Source organism: Eriocheir sinensis, chromosome 63, assembly GCF_024679095.1.
Source record: "Eriocheir sinensis breed Jianghai 21 chromosome 63, ASM2467909v1, whole genome shotgun sequence".
Taxonomy (NCBI): Eukaryota; Metazoa; Arthropoda; class Malacostraca; order Decapoda; family Varunidae; genus Eriocheir; species Eriocheir sinensis.
The window spans coordinates 8,608,876-8,633,222 of NC_066571.1; the positions used below are offsets into that span (position 1 = coordinate 8,608,876).

Sequence of the window (24,347 nt, forward strand, 5' to 3'; positions counted from 1 at the left end):
AATAGTAATAATTCTCTCTCTCTCTCTCTCTCTCTCTCTCTCTCTCTCTCTCTCTCTCTCTCTCTCTCTCTCTCTCTCTCTCTCTCTCTATATATAGCTCTATATATATATATATATATATATATACATAAATATATATATATATATATATATATATATATATATATATATATATTTATGTATATATATATATATATATATATATATATATATATATATATATATATATATATATATATATATATATATATATATATATATATATATATATATATATATATATATATATATATATATATATATATATATATATATATATATATATATATATATATATATATATATATATATATATATATATATATATATATATATATATATATATGGGTCGTCACGGCAAACACGGCTTCAAAATTAAACAAGGTGTCATGGGCGCGTGCGAGGCACCGCGCAGGGCGGGCACGCGACGGGCGGCGGCGGGCCTCCATGGGTGGCGGGATCGACGCACGGGTCGGAGGAATAGCGACGAAATAGCGTGCTGCAGGGTGACTCACTCTCTCCATTGCTGTAGCCATGAAATAGGAAAAGTAAGAAATGACCAAAGAAAACAACGTGGCACAATCTGTGATATGAGGGTTGCTATTGTTGAGTGCCGCCTCCCGCGAGAGGTGGAAGCAGTGTGACTATTGTTGTGGCAGGCGGGGATTCCCCGCTGTCTCCCCGTCCCTCCCCGAGTCCCCAAGTCTTGCCTTGCGCTGGACTTCCCCGAGTAATCCAGAGGGGAGAGGCGTAGTCTCCTCTTGGTTCTTGCTAAGTTGTGATCTAAGTATCGTGGGTGTTACGAGTGCACAAAATTGACCTAGGACATAATCGTGTGTCATGGTCAGAGGCGACAGGTGAGTCCGGCTCCGGCACTTTTTTTTCTACTTCCGGGTGGCAGTGCCGTGGGTGTAGGCCCTTGTCCACCACTTAAGTATACATGTGTAGTATTGGCCACCCACTAACCCTATTTCGGGATTTATTTAGAGAGAGTGTAGTTTGAAGCCTTGTATTCTCCCTTAGTGGAAAGTGACCTCAATTCCTATAAATTCGGAACAGAGTAACGGGCTGCCCTTTGGGGTGCTGGCGTGTCTGTGGGCATTGCTTGCGTCAGAGCGTTCTGTGATGCTGTGTGTGTGCTGCGACATAGCGTGATGCGTCTGTACCTTTTGTATCTAGTGTTTAGAGTGCAAGAAATCGTTGTTGGTGAAGACGGAATTATGCTTTCCTGGACACACCAAGGACGAGTGTTAAATCTCTAAATAATGTGGTGTATATGAAGGTTAGTAGATATTCAATAGACGTACCGAGCCAGGCATACCTGCGCGGAAAAATACAGTTAAATCGCCCGAAATGCCAAAGGCGGGACACTTTTGCAACTAAGCAGCGGGAGATAAAAACTGGTAGATTCTGAGTTCGGATCTTCGTGGGAGAAAAAAAAAGCAGGAGCCGAAGGTTACGTAATCAAGCGCTTGCCTTTAGTACTAACAACGCCTGCAGTCAATCCAGAAATCAAACAAAAAGACGAATAATGATCTAGGCAGGCCCCACCGGAAGGAAATGTTAGTGTGTGAAGTGTTAAGAGGAAATACACGGTGCTGCCACGCCAAATAAACACAACACGAGCTCTGTTCAGTCTGTGAGTTATGCAATGCCTGGCCTAGGTTTGCAGTATTAGGGGTAGTGAGGAACAGTGTGCAGAGAGAGACGAGTTGTGGTCTTCCGCTGATGCGCAGGTACATTCCAGGGAACTAAAATCTTATAAGGTGCTTAAAATGTGGCTGACGAGAGGCATTAGTAAGCGAGGGTGATTCTTTCTCTGTTTAGTGAGGCAGTGGTGAGACGAAAGTGGAATGTATAAATTGGAGAGAGGAGGAAGAAAGGAATATCACAAGTAGGGAGGGAGGTAGACTGTGTGTGTGTGACGAAGGTGGGTGGTGGATGAGTGATCAGTGAAGGTTGGGGGAAAAAAAATGAACCCTGTTTGTCGTGTCAAGCAATAGGAGACAGTGAGAGGAGACGACATGATAGGCGAAAGTCCATCCCATTCTCTTGTGCTGCGAGTCGGGATGTATGAGGGGGGTTGGAGGTTGGAGGGAGCATAGGGGACGCGGGAGGTGGGAAAGGTGCTCGCTGGAGGCTATTGTTTTGCAGTTGAGTGTTCGTAGTGGCGTGGAGGTGGGTGGGTGGGGAATAACTTAGCTAGTGGACCATTGGTGGACTTTCTAAGGAGTGGAGATGGTGAAGTAAGTGTGTTGGTTTTAGGATGAAGGTTGGCGGAAGCTGTGGTGGTGGCAGCGACTGAGAATTAATTGTTGATATCTTTCATGAATAACGTAGCCTGTGGACCGCTGAGGGATGCTGTTATAGGAGTTTTGATGAGGGTTAGATGAAGCTGCAGAATTACTGATCTTTTTTCATGAAAAACGTAGCTTATAAACCAATGGATGCCGTGGGAAGTGAGGGCCTCAAGATGAGAGAGTTGGCGGAGGTTAGGGGGGTGGCAGCGACTGGGTTTTACCATGTATACAGACTTTCCTCCCACTTCGGGCTTTCCAAGGCCCGGAGGACGAAGGTTGATAGAGATTGAGATTTCCACTGCCTCTCCTTTGTTCTGTTTTCGCTCTCTGCTCGTAACGCTCCAATCTTAACTGTAAGAATGTTGTGTGTGACGGGATTCAGTGGAGGAAATTTGTCAATCAAGCCAGTATCCAAGGCGTTGGTCCATCGCCTGACTTGTCTGGCATTACTCAACAAATACCAAGGTGTTCAGGAATTTCCTCTTTGTTTAAAAAAAGAGAAGGATAGTCGGAAAATAAAATGTTGTACTGAGAAATTAATTTTCAAAATTCAAAGATATAAATTAGTTGAGTCAAAAGTACAAACAGCGTGGTAATGAACTGTTTCACCATCAAGTGAATCTACTGCCTTGCCCCTCCGTCTGGGCGGCGCGTCAGGGGCGGGGAGAGAGGGAAGCGGCGGCCGTGCCCAGACTGATGAAAGTTCCTCAGCCTGTGACGTCACTCTGGAAAGGGGAAAATGTTACTGTAGGTCCACGAGTGGCTCAGTCCATGCTCACTCCCATGACTCGGGAACAGGCAAATAGTGTGTGTGTGTGTGTGTGTGTGTGTGTGTGTATATATATATATATATATATATATATATATATATATATATATATATATATATATATATATATATATATATATATATATTATTCTGACCATTTTTTTTGTCTAACCAGGACAATGTCAGACAGGTAGCTCCTCTTCTCATTTTTTTTTATCACGAGAGCGCACACACACACACACACACACACACACACACACACACACACACACACACACACACACACACACACACACACACACACACACACACACACACACACACACACCAACGTTGGAAAAATCAAGGTTCAAGAAAATAATAAATGTTTTTTTAATCGCATATTTTAATCAACTTCTAATCAACTTTGTTATTTTTTTTACATAATCGATAACACAACCACCCCTTGGAGTAAACAAGCTGAAAAGTGTAAATACAGCTGCTTCATAGGTTTACATTTATGAAAAGTGCAAAGAACAATCTTTCTGGGAAATGTAATTTAATTAAGTAAAATCTTGTGTTTCTCAGATCGTAAAAATTGGTAAATACAATATTAAAAGTGAGCACATACTTCTCATCCTGTTGAAAGGTGTAACCATGCTTAGAACGAATATTTGAAGCATGGCTACGAACAGTGATCCCTTTTTCTTACTTTAGCGGTCCCTGATCTTTGGAGCCATTGTCGTAGAAAAATGCATGACGTACTACATCTCAATGAATAAAATTATCTTCTTACACTATGTAGCTACGTGTTTTTCAGTTCAGTGGAAGATGAAGTTTATGAGCTTATTAGTAGACGAAATCACCTTGATTTGAATCATTATTTTTACTCTGATTAAAATCAATTAAAGATAGGTGATTTATCATAACCCCTCCCACACCACCACCACACACACACTGGGCTGTACAACGCTATAGACCATTATAGATATCTTTTCCGGGGTTATACCGAACGTGGGAGTCCTACAACGGGCACAGCCTTTTTATCTGAACAAATAGCATGCATGTGCAACGAGACACCGACAACACACCCTGCACACGACGTACAGCTGCTGGGGACAATGTTCACTTGCCAACTGTCTATCAACCTATTGTGCTCAGTTTCAACGGCATTATGATGAAACTGCGTTGCAATGTAAGGGAATTTCCGGCGCTGTGTGTGTTGCATGTCAGAGATCCATGAGGTGTGAGAGGAGGGTGCATGACGTGCCAGACTGTTTCATGTCACGTACCAGAATCGATTATACATAACCTCATAAACTTAAGTGAAAAGTGAGTGGTAGTAATTCTTTTAACTGTTATCAACTAAATCATGTATTATAAGTTCCCTTTATGAAGATATTACCCCTCTATGCTTTCAGGATATGGTAAGAGTAGACCACTATATCGATGGCGTCATTCTCGAGGTATCAGTGTGATACAGTGTAATAAAGGATGTCTTTTGGTGAGATTCTGGGTTTTTACGATTAAATTCTGATTCTCGTGAAGTTGTAGTACGTGACTTCCCACGGCAGGAGGGAGGGAGGGCAAAGACGGGAAGTAGGGGGGGCGGGGTAGATAATTCTCTGCAAGCGTGAGGAACCAAACGTAGCAACTGGATTAAGGAGGGGAAAGGGTACAGTCACGTTCTCCCCGGGAAAGTCAGGTAGCATGTGTTTTAAAGGTAATGTAAAGTTCAGCTTCCAGTCATATTTCTAAGGATTACAAGACACCTCAAGAAAAGAGAACAAAAATCCCTGATACCACCCCTGCTTCACACAGCCTTGCAGGTGTCCTTGAGCGATCTGCATAACTCCCTCCAAAACTCCGTTACCTGATGCACAATAACTTGTTTTTGACCAGTCATCGTTGATCCCCGAAGCAATTTTGAGACACATAAAACACCTACGTTGAAGAGCGCGATTTTTTTTTTTATCTTGAACGTCGACCCCACACGTATACCCCCTCCCAAAAAAAAGGAAAAAAAGAGGACACTCACTTGGAGCACCGACACTCAATAATTTGTATATTGATGTATATTATGCTGTAACTTTTACTTTTAAGTTTGGTATTTTTCTTTGGGCAGTTTTTGACTACACCCTCGTTTTTTTTCTTCTCAATGTCTGTCATTTGCTTTGGGTGTTCTCAGCCTTTGAATCAACATTGTTCACGCTGTTCTGCTGCTAGAGGATCGATAGGATTATAAGCAGCGTTATGTCAGCAAGTAGGAAACTATATTCATTCAGACGTTCCGAGGTAGGGGATCCTCATTGGGGCAAGAAAAGTATATCTCTTTGGGTATCGGAAAAGCATCACTCCATTGCTTTGTCTTCCTCAGTGATATTTATAGGAATGGGTGTCGACGTCATACTAGCAACTGATATATCACTCACAGCCTAACCAATGACAAGTTTGACACCTCGATCAATATTACACGACTCTCAAGAGCTGCAGGTAAAACATAATGATTTAATTAAGAACACACCTTTATTCGTTTGATCATACGTTCATTTATTCCTATATATAATCGTTTATTCATATATTGTACTTCAACACCCCTTCCCCGTGTTAAAAATAGCCCGAGATAAATCAGAGTTGGCCACAAGGTAAGCTGGTCCGTAGAAAAAAAAATGGTCCTATCACGTGGCCCAGCGCACCTGTTGAATGTCACTCGTGGCCCATGTGTAAAAGTCCCCCTCGTGTCCTGTTTGCTCTAATATTCGTGGGTCTGAAGGAGAATGACCCACTCGGGGGAAAGAAAGGGGAGGGGCACGCGGTACACGGTAGGCGAGTCGGGGCAAGCCACAGCGGAAGGGAATTTACCCTCGTCAGGCGGGCATCGGCTGGGCGCTATAAAGCCTTCCAGAACCAACGCTACCTTTTAGTATCTTCTTCAACCTGGCCTTTCATACAAATCCTCCTCGCTGATCATGTTTTTCGAAGGCTTTAGCCCGTAAGTGTCGACAAGATGTTCCGCAGTGCGCGATTCCGGTGTCAGAAGTGATTAGCCGTGTGAAAAGCAACCAACCCCTCCCCTCCTCTCTACCTACCCACCTCCACCCCTCACTTGGCATTGCATACATAGACATATCTACCTCGGTGCTCATCTTTTGTGGACGTATTCAGCCATGAGTGCCCGTAGGCTGTTCTGCAGTGCGTATATATGACAGTGTACAGGTGTAACTATGGAAGAAGGGATGCAGCCAGACCCTCCCCCATCTCCCTTTCTCCACCTCTGGCATTGCATACAGATCTACCTCCCTGCTCATAAGGATTCAGCCATAAGTGTCCCCATGGTGTTATATGCGCAAGAAGCAGAAGCAGGCAACCCTAGCTTCCCCTTCTACTTATCAGATCTACCCACACCCCTTCCGTCTGGCATTGCATACGGATCTACCTCCCTGATCATAAGGATTCAACCACAAGTGTCCACGGGCTATTGTTCAGTGTGCAAGGCTAGTGTGACTCAGTGATAGCCGTGTGCAGAAGTAGGCAACCCCCTCCCCCTCTATACCTATCCCTTACACCCCTTCCGTCTGGCATTGCATACGTATCTATACCTCCTTGCTCATAAGGATTCAACCACAAGTGTCCACGGGGTGTTCTTCAGTGCTTAAAAGGCCAGTGTATGCCAGAAATTTCCAGTGTGCAGAAGCAGGCAACCCCTCCCCCCCCTCTAACCTATCCCTTACACCCCTTCCGTCTGGCACTGCATATGTATCTATACCTCCCTGCTCATAAGGATTCAACCACAAGTGTCCACGGGGTGTTCTTCAGTGCTTAAAAGGCCAGTGTATGCCAGAAATTTCCAGTGTGCAGAAGCAGGCAATCCCACCCCCCCTCTATACCTATCCGGCTATCCCTTTCACCCCTTCCGTCTGGCATTGCACAGGCACACGTATCTACCTCCCTGCTCATAAGGATTCAACCACAAGTGTCCACGGGGTGTTCTTCAATGCTTAAAAGCCATGACGTCAGAGTGATTTCCCGTGTGCAGAAGCAGGCAACCCCTCCCCTTCTGGCACCCCAAGGACCCCAACCCCCGCCGCAATCCTACAGGTGGTTGTCTGGAGCTGGGCTGGTGTGAGAGCATGTGAGAGGGATCGAGTAGTGTGTGAGGCTGCTGTGTGCGGGCTATGTGCAGTGCTAGGCCACAAAAGAGCGGAGGATCACGAGGAGCGGCCAATGTGCTGCTTCCCTCTGAGCAGTGTTGGAACGGCGGGGATTCCCACCGTGGTATTCAGGCCCCCGAGCGGTCCTCTCGCACTCAGCCTCCTTGTCATAGCCCAGTGCGTGGCTGTATCGGCAAGGGAAAGCTACTGAAGGGCAAGTCACCGTGGATCTGGGTGTCTAGGCTTGCGGTGTGTGGTGCAATGGGAGTGGCCGTGAAGGTGTGTCAGACCATGGTGGGACTGCCCTAACGTGTGTTCAGGGACAGCCACCCCCACCATGGCTGTCACGAGGGGACTGGACTGTGGGAGCAGGGTACAGTGGTCTCTCGGGGCTGGTAATGAGTGTGGCGGGCTTAATGGCGTAATTGAGGCGAGGGAGGTGTGTGCTTTTGTCATGGGGTGGCGGGGTGGCCTTGGGGGCTGGGGTGCCTCGGCCCGTGTGTTTGCTTGGTGACGTGCAGTTTGTGACACGCCCTCCCCTGCCGCTGAGGAGCATAACCGTGTGGTGTGGACATGGTGTGACAACTAACGAGGTGGCCATATGTGTATTTTGACAGCATTGGTAATTTTTAGGTAGACTCAGTTCATCCAAGACATTGAACTGAACTTCCAAGACCTTATTTCCTGTACAAGTGATAATTTTGTGCATTTCTTTGTTAATAGTAAGTTGTTACCTTCATAATTTTGTGCATTTCTTTGTTAATAATAAGTTGTTGCCTTCCCTTTCAGCACTGGGATGAATTCCCCATACAGTGGAGAGTCAGCCTCTCCCTACTCTGACCATTCCCTCGGGGTTCCCTCACCCCCCACAGTGGTTGCTGCCTTCAACCGCCCCTACGATGGTGAGTATGAGGGCTGGGATGGTTTGACATTAAGGCAGGCAATGAGTGGTGTGTGCTGTGCCCCATAACTGTTCTGTGTCACTACCTCCCTAACCAGTGCGTCTAACATTGCAGCCATTCACCATGACGGGCCGTACATCACCATCCTGGAACAGCCGCAGTCCAAGTTTCGGTTCCGCTACAAGAGTGAGATGGTGGGAACCCATGGCCAGCTGAAGGCTGACCGCGCTGACAAGAACAGGACTGCCTTCCCCACTGTAAAGGTGAGAAAGGACACCTTCAAAAGTAGACCATGCGTAATACTTCTCAGACAGTGTTATGATTTAGCCATTATACATCCTCAGTCAACGTTTAGATAATATCAGCAGTCATTGTTTTCTCATTAATATCATTATAATTTGCTATATTTCAGCTCTCCAAGTGGAACAATGGTCCTGCTGTCATCCGGCTCACCCTCTACACTGCTGAAGACAACATCAACCAGCGAAAACGTCACGTTCATGAACTGTCTGGGAAAAACTGCAACAAGGAGACGGGGATCTGCGAGGTGGTGGTTGATGAAAAATCTGACTTCACAGCTGTGTGAGTAACAGCATTATATTCAGTGACCATGCTATTGAATAGATAATGGCAGTTTTCAAGCTAGCAGGGGTTGGCATCATTTTAATTGTATCCCAACAGTTTTCAGAATCTTGGAATCATCCACATAGCAAAACGTGATACGAGAGAGATAATTAAGCAGCGGAAGCTTGAGGAGTTGCTGACCCATGCCAGGCTGCGGAAACCTCACCACTCCAATGAAGAAATCCGCCGCAGCATCACCCCAACAGATATGAAAAAGGTGAAAACCTCTATTGGCTGGCAATTCAGCCTGACTTTCACCATTATCACTATTCTTATGAATAAAGTCATAGAGGTGTAAGAAAAAGATAATTGACCAAACTTTGCTTTGTCTTCCAGATTGACGAGGAGGCTGAGGAGGAGGCGAAGAGCATGGACCTGAACAAGGTGGTGCTGAGGTTCCAGGCCTTCCACTATGACAAAAACATTGAGAATTACCGACCCATCACCCTGCCTGTCGACTCAGATGTTGTCTTTAACCTAAGTAAGTTATTTCTAAGGGAAATATTGAGAAAAGGATGGGCCACTTCTTGAAGTACTTTTCATTAGAACAAGTGAATAATTGTATTCTATATATTTTGTATGATTTATATCAACATTAAATAACCTATGAGTTTTATCAGCCACTGTGATGAGTAACACTTATTGCTGTTTGCAGAGAATGCCACAACTGGGGAGCTGAAAATAGTACGGATGTCTGCCTGTTCTGCCCCCTGCACTGGTGGCACAGAAATCTGGCTCCTGGTTGAGAAAGTGCGCAGAAGTGAGTGAAGTGTTAATCTTTCTTGCTTCTGTATAGTTTCTATCTTCCTTTGTAGTACTTAGCATCAGTTATCTGAATTAAGGTTTGATGTTTGGGTTTAGATTAAAGCAGTATCAAGAACAGCCGTTGCCTCCTGAGATACTTTCATCCATCAGCACCACCACCAGCCATCCATGTGCTACGTTTTCTTCCACAGACAATGTTCACATCAAGTTCTTTGAGCTGGACGAGAATGACAGGGAGGTATGGAAAGCGTACGGGGAGTTTGCTGATGCGGATGTTCATCACCAGTATGCCATCGTCTTCAGGTGGGTGATGAGGGCACTTTGTTGGAGAGGTGGGGCTTCATGGAGCTGTGGTAGAAACATGGTTGTGTGAGAGAGGGAAATATTACCTTTCATTTAACCCGGTAGCAGTGAGGATCATGTTTCTTAACCCTTTCCTTGCGCGCGGTGCAGACGCGACTATCACCTCAGGCGCAGTCGGGCAGCCCAATGGGGGGTCTCTTTTAACCTCTGTATCTCAAAAACTATTCATCACAGCTAAAAACCAAAAACACCATTGGAAAGAGGAGGTCCAGATCTATAGGAGTCGGTTATGTATGCTTTCTCTTGCGAACGTACATGCACGTTCAGGGAGTGTTGAATGTTAACACCTACGTCAGTGTGTGCGGGATGATCAGCCATATTGAGGGAACTGCGGACATCTTTCCTTCATATTCTGGCAAGGGAGTTTTGCCAACTGTAATATTTACAACTATTTGGTCAAAGAATCAGTCGGGTGATAGGTGAAGCTATGTAAAAATGCCGTTATATTGGGCAAGAACATCCACCAGTTACTCGTCCGTAGATTTGCCGCGCTGGGCTGATAAGATTTTCCACCAAATTTAGTGAAGAACCCACTCAATTGGCAATCCTGTGTTGTGAGAATTAGTGTTGGAACACTCATACATGGGAGATTTGAGTGCGGGTGGAGCTCACTGCGAGTGTTTAGCACCACCAGCAAATACGCCTAACGCTCGCTGTGAGAGCGTTTAGCAATAAAAGGGTTAATGGGAAAGGGTTAATGAGAAAAAATCGCCCTTCACACAAACCATTTCATAATATATATCAAAGCATTTGTGATCAGATTATGTATCATCTATTTTTGGGGGTTTATATCATGGCACAAATTTGGCCCATCGCTGCTACGGGGTTAATACAGTCTGCGTGGATAATTTCTGCATGCTTCCGAAAAGGGATTATTGGCATGTGTGACACACCATTTTCCAACAAAAAAAATAATGAATATAAAATTATTGCAGTAATTTGTGGCATGGTCCTTCCTCTTGATAACCATCTGGAGGTGATTTGGTACACAAGATTTTGGAGGATCTCAGATTTAAGTTCTCTCCAACGCTTTTGAATATCCATTTCAAGTTACCAACCCTCACATATGCAAGTGAAACGTGGGCCTGGAATGAAAGGCAGAGGTCTAGAGTGCAGGCAGTGAAAATGAGTTATTTGAGGAGTGCTTGTGATGTGAGTAGAATGGATGGAATGAGCAATGAAAGCGTGTACGAGCGTTTTGGAATGTGTCACGGGGGTGAAGGGAAGAAGTGTGGAGTGGTGGAAGAAGTGAAGCGACAGACTTTAAAGTGGTTTGGCCACATGGAGCAAATAGAGGAAAGTAAGATAGAGGGAGGGAATGTTAGAGGACGACCTCCAGTGAAATGGAGAGATAGTGTGCAGGAGTATGTCAGGGAGAGGGGTGAAAGATCTGTGAGAAACTTTGAGCAGGCAAGGAGGGAGTGTCTGGATAGAGAGAGATGGAAACTCTTCTGCCGTGGCCATCCCCTGGTGGGACCTCCTAGGAGCAGGTGTCAAAGATGAATGAATGAATGAAAAATGTTTTCAAGCATTATGTAATCCAGCAAAAAAGGCCATAAACACAAGGATGTAAGGGAACTCACAGACTATAAAATTCAAGGCTGTACAAACTGTCTACTGCTACTGGAGGGAGGGGAAGGAGAGAGACCCTCCCTCCCACCAGTGAGTGAGGAACATGTATGTTGCTGCCAGACACATGATTCACACCTCTTACATTTATATTTTGGTATGGGAAGCAAATTTAAATTTGTGCGGTAAATCTCAGTGCATGGATTCTGACGTAGAGATTATCCTTGCAGACTGTAGGGTAAAGGATCAGAGTATGAAATATATTAGTAAAATATGGCGTGGCCTACTTTTTTTTAACCAATGAGTTCAAACAAGAAAATATTTCTGTGATGTTGGCAATAAGAATACTGTATATATTTGTTGCATTGAATTTTGCAAGAACTTGTTGAAAGGGGCAATGCTCCTTCATAACTGGAAGCAGTTGGGGACTGAACCTCATGTTAACTATTTTTGTCCCAGTTAGCTTCAGTGCCATAGATACTGTCATTTAGCTAGCTGATTTGTGGACTTTGGAACCAAACTTTTTACCCTGATTAAATTTAACTCCACAAATATTATAGTTTAGTATATTGTATATGTTGAGCACCTGAGAACCAAGATGTGAAAGTAAAAGCTTTGTCTTTACTCTCGGTGTACAGGACCCCACGGTACAGGCTCACCAACCTGAACACGTCAGTTCGTGTGAAGGTGCAGCTAGAACGACCCACTGACAAGGACACCAGCGAGCCCCTGGACTTCACCTACCTCCCTGATAGTGAGTATTCCTATTGTGGCCATTCATGCGGAGTGTCAAGCTCATATTTAATGGTTGTGTGTGTGTATTTACTTTTTATATGACTCCATTTGTAATGGTTTTGAATAACTGCACATAAACAGAAAGGCTGGGTTCTGTGTTTGTATAGTGGGCAGGAAATCCAAGGCACAGTGTGTGAGGTAATATGTTTCTTAGGTCTCAAGAGATCCCGAATCAACCTGGAGAACACCTTGGAAGAAGGGAAGCGGCACTTCAGCGATCCGCCGCCTGCCAAGAGGTTTAACATCGGTTCCTACCCAAATGAGGCCATTGATCTCAGTAACAACAGTAAGCTACCACTGGTCTTCGTTAATTAATGAGCTCATCAGGTGGATGCTGTAATCAGCTCTACTTTGGTGTTTCTTTGCCCATATTGTGGCAAAAATAATGGTAGCCCAGAATGTTGTTGTTGTTGGTGATGCACTTTTCCCATGGAAACCTTGTCAGTATTTTGTGATAACGACTCATAAATAAGCATTCCGTATTGTAGGAAATTTTGCTTTGGTGACAGAATATGGCTTAGGAGTCTCCCTAAAAGATATTTAATTTAATTCTATCAGAGTATTTATTTTTGACCCCGGTTCCTTGGAACTCCTTCAAGGGATGGCCATAGCAAGAGGTCTTAGTTATGCTGTAATATCCTTAAGTTTACTTACTGTTTACTTAATGTTAACTAATCCTTGTAGTCAAGTGCATCTTCTTTTGCCTTGTACTCCTCTGTGCCGTGGGGTCTTCTTAAGGCCCCACACACCTGACTACCACCTTTTGGTTGGCCATACTTGAAGAAAAAATAAAAATGAATTGTAAAGTTATTTTTTGTTTCACCCCCTCATTAGTTTAAGTTCATATTCTGATCACCTAAGAAAGCAAAGTTGAGATAAATCAAATGGGAATGAAGTGCCATTAACTGGTCTGAACTGTGGGGAGTATTTTGTGTGTGCACCAATATAGTACTTGGGGCCCCACACAGGTCTAACATGTTTGATAAGAAAGTTTATGTACACAGTGTTGACCATGAATGATTAGGTGAGATCATGTGCTGCTTTTTGTTCCACTGTGCTGCACCACACTGCTGCATCAAACGGTGAATTGCCAGTGTGTCTGTCACATTGGTTATGCATAACATCACACCATTAGCTTCTTCCTCTTCTGCTTAGTTTGCATTGCTCTTTCATTTCTCCATTTTCTTTCTGATTCATTCTCTGAATATCAGTAACACGTCTGAGCTGCCGAGCTGGATGGTCAAAGCAGAAATTACAATATTTTTTGCCCCATAGGACACTCCCAAAAATGCACATGAAATATGTTGGAAAAGTTAAACCGAAGGACATCTAGAGCTTGCCCTGACTCGGGTAAAAGAGTTACCACGTATCCTAGGCAGGGTTAGCTATCAAACCCTGCGTTTCACTTCCACAAGCTGAGGTGCCACATCTTGGGTTTGTAAGCTGTACCAATTTAGTGAAGCCAGGTCACTAATTTGATGGTGCTAAGTTATTATCAAGTTCAGGTCACATTACATAGCAAAGGTTGGCTAGTTTATGAAAACAGATTAAATATTAAGAACAATTTTCAAAAATGAATATCAGTTCTGTTCAGAATATGCAAAATTAATGTAAATGCATATATAAGAGTACCTGAATACAAATTATAAGTGACTATGTCAAATTAATGTAAAGAAATACAATTTTCAAAACAAAAATGTTGTGGTGTAGAGTAACTGCAATAGAAATATCCAAGAGAAAGCATCCATGAATTTAGAAATAATTTAAAGAGAGATAAATACAAGAGGATAGAATGAGCATAAACTCCATTCCCTTATATCCATCTATATCTGTGATGCCCTGCTCTCATGTGGACTTCCCCTAAGGGTAAGGTCAAGGCAGAAGCATCTCCATTTTTTCTTTTTTGTTCCACTGTTTCCTCAGCACATTTAATTCCTCACCTATCAACTCTCCCGCCAGTACACATCCACTCTATTGAGCCATTTGAGGATGGTCTCCCCCAGTCACCATCACTCTCAATCCTTCTCTCATACACTTAAAGGCATCCCCATTCATTCCTATCATATGTTCAAACCATCTCAGGGTACCATGTTTCACCCATTAACCCGGTAGCAGCGGGGATCATGTTTCTTAATGGTCCCTCTAAGCGAGAAAAATGAGAAAAAATCATCACTCACACAAACCATTTCATAATATATAGCGAAGCATTTGTGATCAGTTTGTGTATCATCTATTTTGGGGGGTTTAAATCATGGCACAAATTTGGCCCGTCGCTGCTACTGGGCTAAACCACTCCACAATTCACTTCCTCAGCTGACACATGCAGACCTATTTTCTCATACACTTCTTACTTAATTACTTTCTCAATTCCATACTGACAAGCCACATTCACCTCTTCTAGAACTCATTTCCACTGCATATTCGTGATTGCTGTGGTACACTCCGCAACCATGACTCTGATGCGTATGACACTGGAGAGGATATATTATTTCTTATTCCCTTCTTTTCCCTTGTGCTTTTGTTTTTTCCTTTTTTTAATTCTAGCACACCTATAACCTGCCTGCCCTTCACTCCTCTTTCCCTTACCTCTTCCTCCATACTCCTATACATACAAAAAACTTTACCCAAGTATGTAAATTTAATACTCCCTCTGTCTTCACTTCAACAAACCGGATTTCACATTCTTGCTTTCTCCGCCCTAACTTTGTATGGCTTTGGAAAAACACCCATCTGCTATCTTACCTTTCACAGACCATTTACCTTACTATTCCGTACATTTACTTTCAACTTTCTCCTCTTGCACACCCTGTCAGATTCATCCACAATGCTCTGCCTCCTTTACTTTTCTGCCAGGAACACAGCATCGTCTGCAAATAGGTCTACCATCAAAGATTACTAAATGCCTCTTCACTTTCAGCCTTGCGCATAAATCCCTTACTCTGGCTGTCATTTCTTTCATGCAACCATTCGTGTAAACATTGAGCAGCCATGGTGACATCGCACACCCCTGTCTCTCACCCCCACCAACACCAAAACTTACTTGCCTCCCCTTACACATGGACAGTGGTATCTGCATCTTTGTAAAAATACCTGAGCCCTTCAAGTAGATGCCATTCCACACCATGGTCGGTATTTTAAGACATATATGCTTCTCACATCAGTATTTCTAAAGGTCAAAGAGGGGGTCAGTTGAGTTCTAATGAGTTTTTCTTTAGGTTCATGGTACAGAAGAAGGGTCACACTACCACCAGGGTCATAAAACTACTACTGGAAATGCCCAAAACTCTTACGAAAGCCTTGTCAAATATGTGTTTTTGGGCGGCGAAATGTCTTATGATATGACCCCATGTATCCTCAGAACATCCTATAAACTGCTAATATGAACTCTGTCATTGGCCCTCTCCTGGTCCATAAAAGTAGCAAACAGCTTCTTACCCTCCTAAAGATCTTGTTCTCTTATTCACTTCTTTTCCTGTAGCTCTCATTTCATCACCTGCATTTTTATCTCTTTATTTTTATCGTCCTCTCTGTGAAAACCCTTCCATATACCTTTCCTGACACACTTAGTAAGTTTATTCACTTATGACTTAAAATCATCCCTACTCCCTTTACTTTAGTACTCATATTTACCAGAACTAAGCAAACAGCCATTCTTGTCATGCCTGGTAAACATGTCTTGCTGGGAAATTTGCATGTAAGATGTGGGGGGAAAAGTGGAGTGGGTATATGAATTTAATGGCTGCCACTATAAAAATGGCCTGTGCCGTGACGGGCTTCGGCTGACCATCTGGCCCCTGAAAAAAGCCTACTGGCGCTATAGGTGGGGGTGTTAAAAAAAATAAATAAATAAATAAATAAATAGTTGATAAATAGATAATTAACTCAACAGCAATAATCATAAAGTTGTCTAGTGCCTTAGCTTCAAGGCTGCTCTAACGGCCCTGTCTTTCCCCAGTGAGGAATGTTGGTGGCCAAGAAGACTCAATGCAGGCGCCTGATATATTTGAAATGTTCATCAGAGGTGAGTTTTGTTTGAATGACAGCATTTGTCCACAAAGTTTTACCACAGTTGTGATATATGTATGTCTAGTACTAGTATATTGTTAATATTTTCAAGGGAACTCTTGAACAAATGATATGCTTAGAGGCCAAAACTTATATATATATATATATAGATATATATATATATATATATATATATATATATATATATATATATATATATATATATATATATATATATATATATATATATATTATTTTATTTTTCACCCATGCCACACTGATGTCATTCATTCAGTAATGTAAGCATTGATCCACCTATGTTTGGTAAATCTTTTTTTCTAAAAATACTTCACCAATTTTATTTAACTTAGCCTGAGAATTTAAATACCTATGCACCACAAAATATGCCTTGCAAATATGTTAAATTTGACTTATTTAGAGATATTTGTACTGGATGAATCAATAGGAAATAAATGCCTGATTGTTCTACTCTGTTGAGAAATGGAAAAAGGACCATTTACTGAGATATATTTTTTCATTCATTTCACTCCATTAATAAAGTTTTCCCTTTGATTTCAGTCCCAGAGTTAGCTGACACCAATGTGCTGGGCCAGTACACTCTGGAGGTGCCAAACCAGTCCCCTCAGCATGCTGTGCCCTCACCAGGCAGCCACGGGGACTCCAGTAACCAAGGGCTGTACTCCCCACTCCACCCTGGCTCCACCACCACATCCTCGGCAGACATGACAAACATCTACAATAATGTGCTCCAGGTAACCTTTCTATGCACACCCTCCAGGGGTATAGGAACAGGAAATAGAGATGGAAGTTTTCAGTGGCATTGTTTGTCACATTTGATAATGTGGTATTACATTTTTCTTTCTTTGTTGTCCATTCAGGTGTCATCACCAGGGCAGCAGATGTCTCCCAGCTCCCCACAGTATTGCATCATGTCTCCCAGTGAACAGTCCATCGGGTCTCCCCCATATCCTGGGTCAGGAGGAGTGGCCGTGACCACCACCCACTACACGCAGCCGTCGCAATCACCCCAGTACATCCAGGCCCCCTCACCAGGGATGATGGTGCCCTCACCTTCTTATCAGGACCCTACTCCTCAGCTCATCTCACAGCAATACATACCACAGCAACAGCTGCAACAGCATCAACAACAGCAGCAGCAGCAGCAGCAGCATGTACAACAGTTACAACAAATTCAGCTTCAGCAAATGCAACAACCACAACAGCAGATGCTAAAGGCAGAGCCTCTTGGGACACAAATGGTGAGTAATTTATTCAGTTATTTCTTGATGTGTAAGTACATCTGGCTCATATTAAGATTTATATACAGGGATTCTCCTTCACTTCACCTCTTGGGTCCTAAAAAGTATTTCATTAGTTCATAAGTACATAGTGACTGATAAGGAGGCTTTATTTTCTTTTTTCTTTTTGTTCATACCACACCCTCGCATTGCCAAACAGGTGCAAGAAACTGGCAGCTCCTGGGATGGCCTGCAGCAGGGAGTAATGATGCAGCCCCAGCCTCGGGTCCAGCCCCAGCCCCAGCCCCAACCCCAGCCCCAGCCAGTCCTGCAGGTTAGTGCTGTCCAGTCAATCTCAGTTGAGTGTTATTTGCATCACATCAAAATTCATTTACCATCTTTCTCATTGTTTACTCTAATTGTAGGGTATTTGTTTTGTTCTATTGTATCACAATTCTATCATAGGTCTTTGATGTACAACTCTAACTAAGGTGTCATATTCATAGGTTCCTGAGTTTGAGCTGCCCAATTGCTTCAACCTTGGTGGCATAGGACAAGACTCTTCACTAATGGACATGCTGGACATAGCCAGTGGCCAGCTAGACTTTGGATCAGGATTCGGTGGCAACTCGGACATCAAAGAAGATTATGGTGGTAAAAAGAGTAAGTATGACAATATTTCTTGCTGAGCAGCATGAGTTCTGGATGAAATCTGGATTTGTAGTGGATATTAACATTGAATTCACACTAGTATATCCTTTGCTTGTTGAATGCTAGTTATATAAATGAATTACCTTATCAATCAGGCTCTGACTCCAAGAAGAAGCAAAGAGATCAGCCCATCGGTCCAAGTGCAGATGTGGACGAACTGAGTAAGATGATGTCTGAAGTTCGAGTTGAGGCTCCCTCAGGCAACAACAGCCGAAGGAGTCAGCCAAGCCAGCGCCTCGAGGGATACAACCCCCAGAGAGTGTCCAGAGGTGCAGATGTGGCCTTCAGAGTGGCTGTGAGTGCTGCTGAGTGTCTTCAAGCCTATGCAGCCACTGGGGACATTTCCCTGCTCCTTGCAACTCACCGCTACCTCCTGGCAGTCCAGAACAACCAGGGAGACACGTAAGTGGTGGCTGGACTTAACATAGGCAACATTCAACTGACTGCTGGATTTGTATCTACAAGTTTTGATTATGAAAAATTGACAGAGTGACTTTTGAATCATGATTTGTTTTTGTATTGGACACAAATGCCATATGTTAGTGTCTTGGGTAATCTGCAGTTTTACACAGTGCCTTACCAGTTTCTCCTCTGCCTCCTCTTCAGGGCCCTCCACACTGCTGTCAGCAATAAAAACATGGAAGCTTTCAACAAAATACTTAAAGCAAGTGAAAAGATTAATCCCAGAGACCTTCTCAATGCACAGAACTTTGCTCTTGAAGTAAGTATATTTTTGGTAATAGTGTTACGTTTACTCCTTTGTAGATATCTGTCTTTCTTCCCTCACATGCCCTTACAAAGTGATACCCAAGAAGGAAGTGAGTAAAAGGAGCGCCTTGCTATGCCGCTTCATGCACATCTGTCCTGTTTCCTTTTGGTTTCATTATTTCGTGGCATGTTCACTTTTTAACCCGGTAGCAGCGGGGATCATGTTTCTTAATGGTCCCTCTAAGCGAGAAAAATGAAAAAAAATCACCCCTCACACAAACCATTTCATAATATATATCAAAGCATTTTGGGGGTTTATATCATGGCACAAATTTGTCCTGTTACTGCTACACGGTAAAGCCACAAATTTGGCTTGTCGCTGCTACCGGGTTAAGTGTTATATATTGTCTAATACACACAGAAACAAAGGTAAAACAAAGCTTATTTAAATCTCCCTCCCTCCTCCAGACTGCCCTCCATCAGGCTGTCCGTGGCAATGAGCTAACAATGGTGCATCGTCTGGTGGCCACGCCCGGCTGTAACGTGAGCTTGGTTGACAGTCAGGGCAACACCCCCCTCCACTATGCCGCAAGTCTGCAGGAACCTCAGTGCCTGGATGCCCTCCTCACCCAGCCCATCAACGGAGCTCGCTCAGCTGTCAGTCAGGCTCTCAATGCCTTCAATTACGAAGGTGAGGCAGCAGGTGGATCATACCATATGACATTAGCCAGTATGTTCCTTGTCAATTTTGCTGCTTTTGCCGGACACTTTTTTGTTCATGGAGATTCCTTTCTGCCTTTACGTCAATCTTTCCTCTATTAGTAAAGCTAAATATTAAAAAAACGAATTGAAGGAGGATATATTTGTGTTGCTGAAGTAAAGGAAGATGTTGTCCCCTAAGTAAACCCTTTTCTTTTGTTGTGCAGGAGAGACGCCGCTGCACATGGCTGTGGTGTCTGGCAGCCTGGAGTGTGTGCGCCGCCTGGTGGAGGCCGGGGCACAGGTCCACCACTGTGAGCGCAAGAGAGGAGCCAACCCCCTCCACCTGGCTGCTATGTTTGGCCGAAGAGATATCGCTGCCTACCTTCTTGATCACGTGAGTTGAGAACATGAAATATTTGATCAAGAATTGTAGCAGTGATGTGGAATTAGATACTAAGAGACATTGACAACTATCCAGATTTTGTGATCAGTTTGTAGTCATCATGTTCTTCTGAATGAACCGTACAAATATTGTTTTGAATGTCATGGAAGTTTTGCTCTTAAACTAAATGAGCAGGTAATAATGTTTTCTTGTTTTGGCAGACGGGTGTGACGGTGGAGGCGGCCATGTTTGACGGCAACACGGCTCTCCACCTAGCAGCACAAACCCGGGATGCAGAGATGTGCCGCCTCCTCATGCGTGTCAAGGTGAGTAACTCCTAAGAAGTACTGTCTGTCTTGCTCTTTGTGGAAAGTCATGGGGTCGAATTGCGAGACATTTCACCACCAAAGAACACATATTTGACAAGGCTTTCATAGGAGTTGTGGGCATTTCCAGGAGTAGTTTCATGACCCTGGTGGTAGTGTGACCCTTCTTCTGTACCATGAACCTAAAGAAACACTCATTAGAACCCGATTGATCCCCTCTTTGACCTTTAGATATAGCTGATGTGAAATGGCAAAGTGTCTTGTAATACCGGACATGATATATAAGAAATAGAACACTGATTAAAGGGGCTGCACTACCTCTCCTACATGAGTATAATAATGTTGCCATGCTAACATGTGATGTGTTGGAAATACTGGGAAATAAATGCATGTGTTAGTATAGAAGACAGTGGCACGGGTAGGGGGACAATAGCGAGATGTCTACATTCGGAATACAGTCATCCCTCAAATAGTACGGTTTTGGTTTTATGTGGATTTTCTAAGAAGATTTTTCAGGATTTTTAAATTTCCCGACAAGCAGGAAATTTAAAAATCCTGAAAGATCTTCCATGACAATCCGTATAAAACTGAAACCGTACTATTTGAGGGACTACTGTACATGCTTCCCAGACATTCAAAACCTATATATTATTTCTCTTTCAGGCTGACCCACAAGCAAGAAATGTTTTGACCAGAAGGAAAAAGTCGTCAGAATCTGAGGAGGAAGAAGAGGAAGAACAAAAAGAGGAGGCTGAGGAGGAAGAGGAGGAGGAAGAATCTGATGAGGAAAACCAAGGCTACACACCACTGGACTATGCTGGAGATGATGAAGAGGTGATAGTTTATTCTTTGGATCAGGACAATCATGGTACTTCATTATAAATACAAATGGAATGGGAATGGGAATGGGGATGGGGTTATAATGCTGATAATTTCTTAGATCCTGGCAATCCTGCGTGGTGAGGAGGCTGCGGCGGTGCAGGCTGAGGGAGAGGTACTGGTGCAGGGGGAGAAGAAAGACGCTCCTTTACACTCTGCCCTTGACTCTGGCATCGACATCTCTGTGACGGACATCCACAGTTCTGAGCTGGCCTGTGATGAAGGGAAGGAAGGGTGAGTAGTGTGAGGCAGACAGTAAAGGAAGCTCTGTGTGTATTTTCAGCCTTTAGTCTCCCCCTTAGCCTGGCGTAAAGTCCAAAGCAATTGAGAAAATGTAAAATTCAGTCATAAAGGAGACATTGCAAAATTGAAGTCTTGTATGAAGTAGGACCAAGCTGACAGAAGTTATTAGAAATGTTATGTATCACTTGACTAGAATAGACCTTGTATGCATATTGTGAAGCTTATTTATGTGAATTGTGTTACTGCAGTGCCGGAGAACTGAGTGAGCGTGCACGCGGGCGTCTGGCCAGCCTCCTCAGCGGGGACACCTGGCAACACTTGGCCCAACTGCTTGACTTGGACTACATGGTGCCGTGCCTGGCCAAGGAGGCCCAACCCGCCCAGCTGCTGCTTCACCCGGACAACATGACGGTTAGTTAGGCTCATTCAGTCCAGCTCCCACCCACCATCATGTGAGTGGTCAGTCACATCACGGTACATTTCATTCCGACTACAATTATCAAGTGCAGTCATATTTTGCTTTCACATACCAGTTTTTAGTTTACAGTCCCCCAGAAATTCATGGGAGTTTGGGGATAGAGACCCTTGAGATTCACAGAATTTATTAATATTAATGGTACCTCCCCTTCAGTGTACTAACAAATCATAAGGGGTTTGCAAAATGGTTTGAAACACATGTCTGGTATAGGGACACTTCAATTCATAGATGGTTTATGTTCCTGATTGAAAATTCTGTGAAAGGAGAAATTTAAAATTCTGAATGACACGTATGTTGGAAGACTGTCAGGAATTGTTAAGAAAACGTAATTGAAAGTGCTGGACAAGTCATTTATTGCAACTCTCACATAAGGAGCTCCTGAAAGAAATTTGGCCATGGTACATACAGATTTTAGTAAATAGTGTGGCATGCATTAATCACAATAGAGTATGATCACTTTTTAACTTTGAATGACTTTGCCCTCTTTCCTCCCTCTGCAGAGTGTGACTGTGGAGAAGCTTCGGGAGTGTCTGGAGATCCTGGGGCTAAAGGAGTGTGTTGCCGTCCTGGACCGAGCATAGTGTGGTGCGGTCAGGGTTTGCAAGGTGAGCAGGAGGTACAAGGTTACAGCGAGTCCTAACCTTTAATTGGTAGCACTGTGAAGGATTGTTGCCAGGGGCGCACAAGGGACAGGATCGTAGGCTTGTCAGCGCTGCAGTGGTGAGATGGCCAGGTATCATGGGGTGGTGGACGCACTGAGTTGTCTAACATTTTTATATTGTCTCCAGTAAAGGAAATATGTTGGTTTTCTTTATTCATACTTATTTTTGTGTAAGATAAGTGTGATGAGGGGTTGTGTATCATAGTTTTCATTAATTTCTTGTAAATGGAAATACTCTCGTAAATTTGATTCATATTTTTATTTATGTAGACAATTATAATGACCCCAAAAGTACCTTAATTAGGAACTAAGTTCATATTAGTAGGAAAATCAAAATGTAACTTTTAGCTCATCATTGTATTGATATTAAGAGTCCAAGGAAATGGAATGGTGTGAAGGGTTGAGAAGGATAGAATTTTTATGTATAATTATTGCCTTTCTGTTTCTTGCTCAGTGGTTTGTGGCGCATGACACTGTTCATGTTTCAGGCTTCAACCTGGCATCTAGGAAACTAACACTACCACACCCTGAAGAGGGCTGTAGGGGTTCATGTAGTGGTGTCAGGCAGGGAACACTGTACACTGGGTTGGGATATCTTTCCACGTACAAGTCGTACATTTAGCATCACTTGGACATTGCAAGATTCTTTTATATAAACTGATTTTCTACCAGAATGTGCTTATATTTTTTTAATGTATAAATTGTTGATAGTTTTAGTATATAATGCTATGAGGGACCACAGTGAACACTACATTCCCTGTCTTGTATGAGCCTCAAACTGCCCAAGGGAATGTGGTTGACTCTGACCCCTGTCCGTAGAGGGAGTGAGTACTTGCGTGTCTTCCAGCACAACACTTGGGTCAGGTGTAACACTACACTTCTCTGCCTGTGTCACAGTGCTTGAGAGTAGCTGTAGAGGCAGGCGTGGCCAAGCCTGTCATGCAGCGAGGGCCACCCTGCCATTTCTGAGGAAGATCAGCTAACCTTCATCTTTCTCTGGAAATTATTACACATTATTCAATTACATGAGTAAGATAGATATATATTGTTATATATGTTCAAGTTTAAAGTATAAATAAGTTATATACATATATGTTTGGCTGAAGCCTTCTTACAAGTGTGACCTGGTTCAGGCCAACCCACAGCCGTAAGTGTTGGATGTGGTCACACGGGCGCCCCATCACCTGCCAGCACAGACTTGTGATGATGGTTAAATAAAACACTAATATCACATGAAGCCTCATCTTCACTAACCTTTTCTTAGTGTGTTAGTAAATAAGCCAGTATTGTAAGAGTGACAGCCTCCACAGCAGGGCAGGGAAAGCATCTACAGTACAGCTGTAGTGACGCCCCATCAAGAAAGACCATCGGTGCTCTAGGCTGAAAGTGGAAAAAAAAAAACTTGCCATTTATTGCTTTCAGCTGCAGCCGCCAGATAGCTAGAGAAAAGAAGGCGGAGCGTGTATGTCCTTCCTGGTGGTACACAGCCTCTCCCTTGTCAAGACCTTCAGGGTGCCTCCTAGGACCTTGCAGTCTCAGGCTAAATTTCTGGAGGACCTCAAAGCAGGTTGGAATCCTAGAGGTGTTGTGTGCATGGCCCACCAGTGTGTGGATCGGCCCTGCTGCTTGCTGCAATCCAAGCCAGGCAGGCGGGGCGTGTAGCCATGGTAGGCAGAGGGAGAGGGACAACTCCGACTACAGACCCAGGCAGGTGTGGAAAGTCACCATGGAAGGCAT

The 24,347-nt window shown here is 43.5% G+C and overlaps 1 protein-coding gene across 12 annotated transcripts; it reads left to right on the top strand.

The window, feature by feature from the left end:
* Positions 1-729: 729 nt before the first annotated feature.
* Positions 730-23,847, top strand: LOC126986964 (nuclear factor NF-kappa-B p100 subunit-like). Of its 12 annotated transcripts, none has more exons than XM_050843528.1 (24): positions 730-896; positions 8,028-8,140; positions 8,255-8,403; positions 8,553-8,722; positions 8,822-8,981; positions 9,101-9,245; positions 9,420-9,524; positions 9,721-9,832; positions 12,100-12,215; positions 12,411-12,542; positions 16,212-16,277; positions 16,841-17,034; positions 17,161-17,541; positions 17,741-17,854; positions 18,027-18,183; positions 18,327-18,633; positions 18,838-18,952; positions 19,408-19,630; positions 19,866-20,035; positions 20,245-20,349; positions 21,013-21,183; positions 21,290-21,462; positions 21,720-21,882; positions 22,450-23,847. In XM_050843528.1, exons 1-24 carry the CDS (start codon positions 880-882, stop codon positions 22,528-22,530), a joined length of 3,639 nt encoding a protein of 1,212 aa, XP_050699485.1. In that variant the 5' UTR covers positions 730-879; the 3' UTR covers positions 22,531-23,847. The 12 variants fall into 12 exon arrangements, with proteins under 12 accessions (XP_050699485.1, XP_050699491.1, XP_050699488.1 ...); XM_050843534.1 differs by lacking the exon at positions 730-896 and adding an exon at positions 1,300-1,321; XM_050843531.1 differs by lacking the exon at positions 730-896 and adding an exon at positions 1,753-1,775.
* Positions 23,848-24,347: the final 500 nt, after the last annotated feature.

Bases quoted from the DNA above. Each gene is read 5' to 3' on its own strand.
- LOC126986964 (XM_050843526.1), top strand. From the start codon at position 7,082: ATGCTTAAAAGCCATGACGTCAGAGTGATTTCCCGTGTGCAGAAGCAG. The intron at 9,525-9,720 runs GTGAGTGAAGTG...TTTCTTCCACAG, and splicing joins GGTTGAGAAAGTGCGCAGAA to ACAATGTTCACATCAAGTTC. The intron at 18,184-18,326 runs GTAAGTATGACA...CTTATCAATCAG, and splicing joins AGATTATGGTGGTAAAAAGA to GCTCTGACTCCAAGAAGAAG.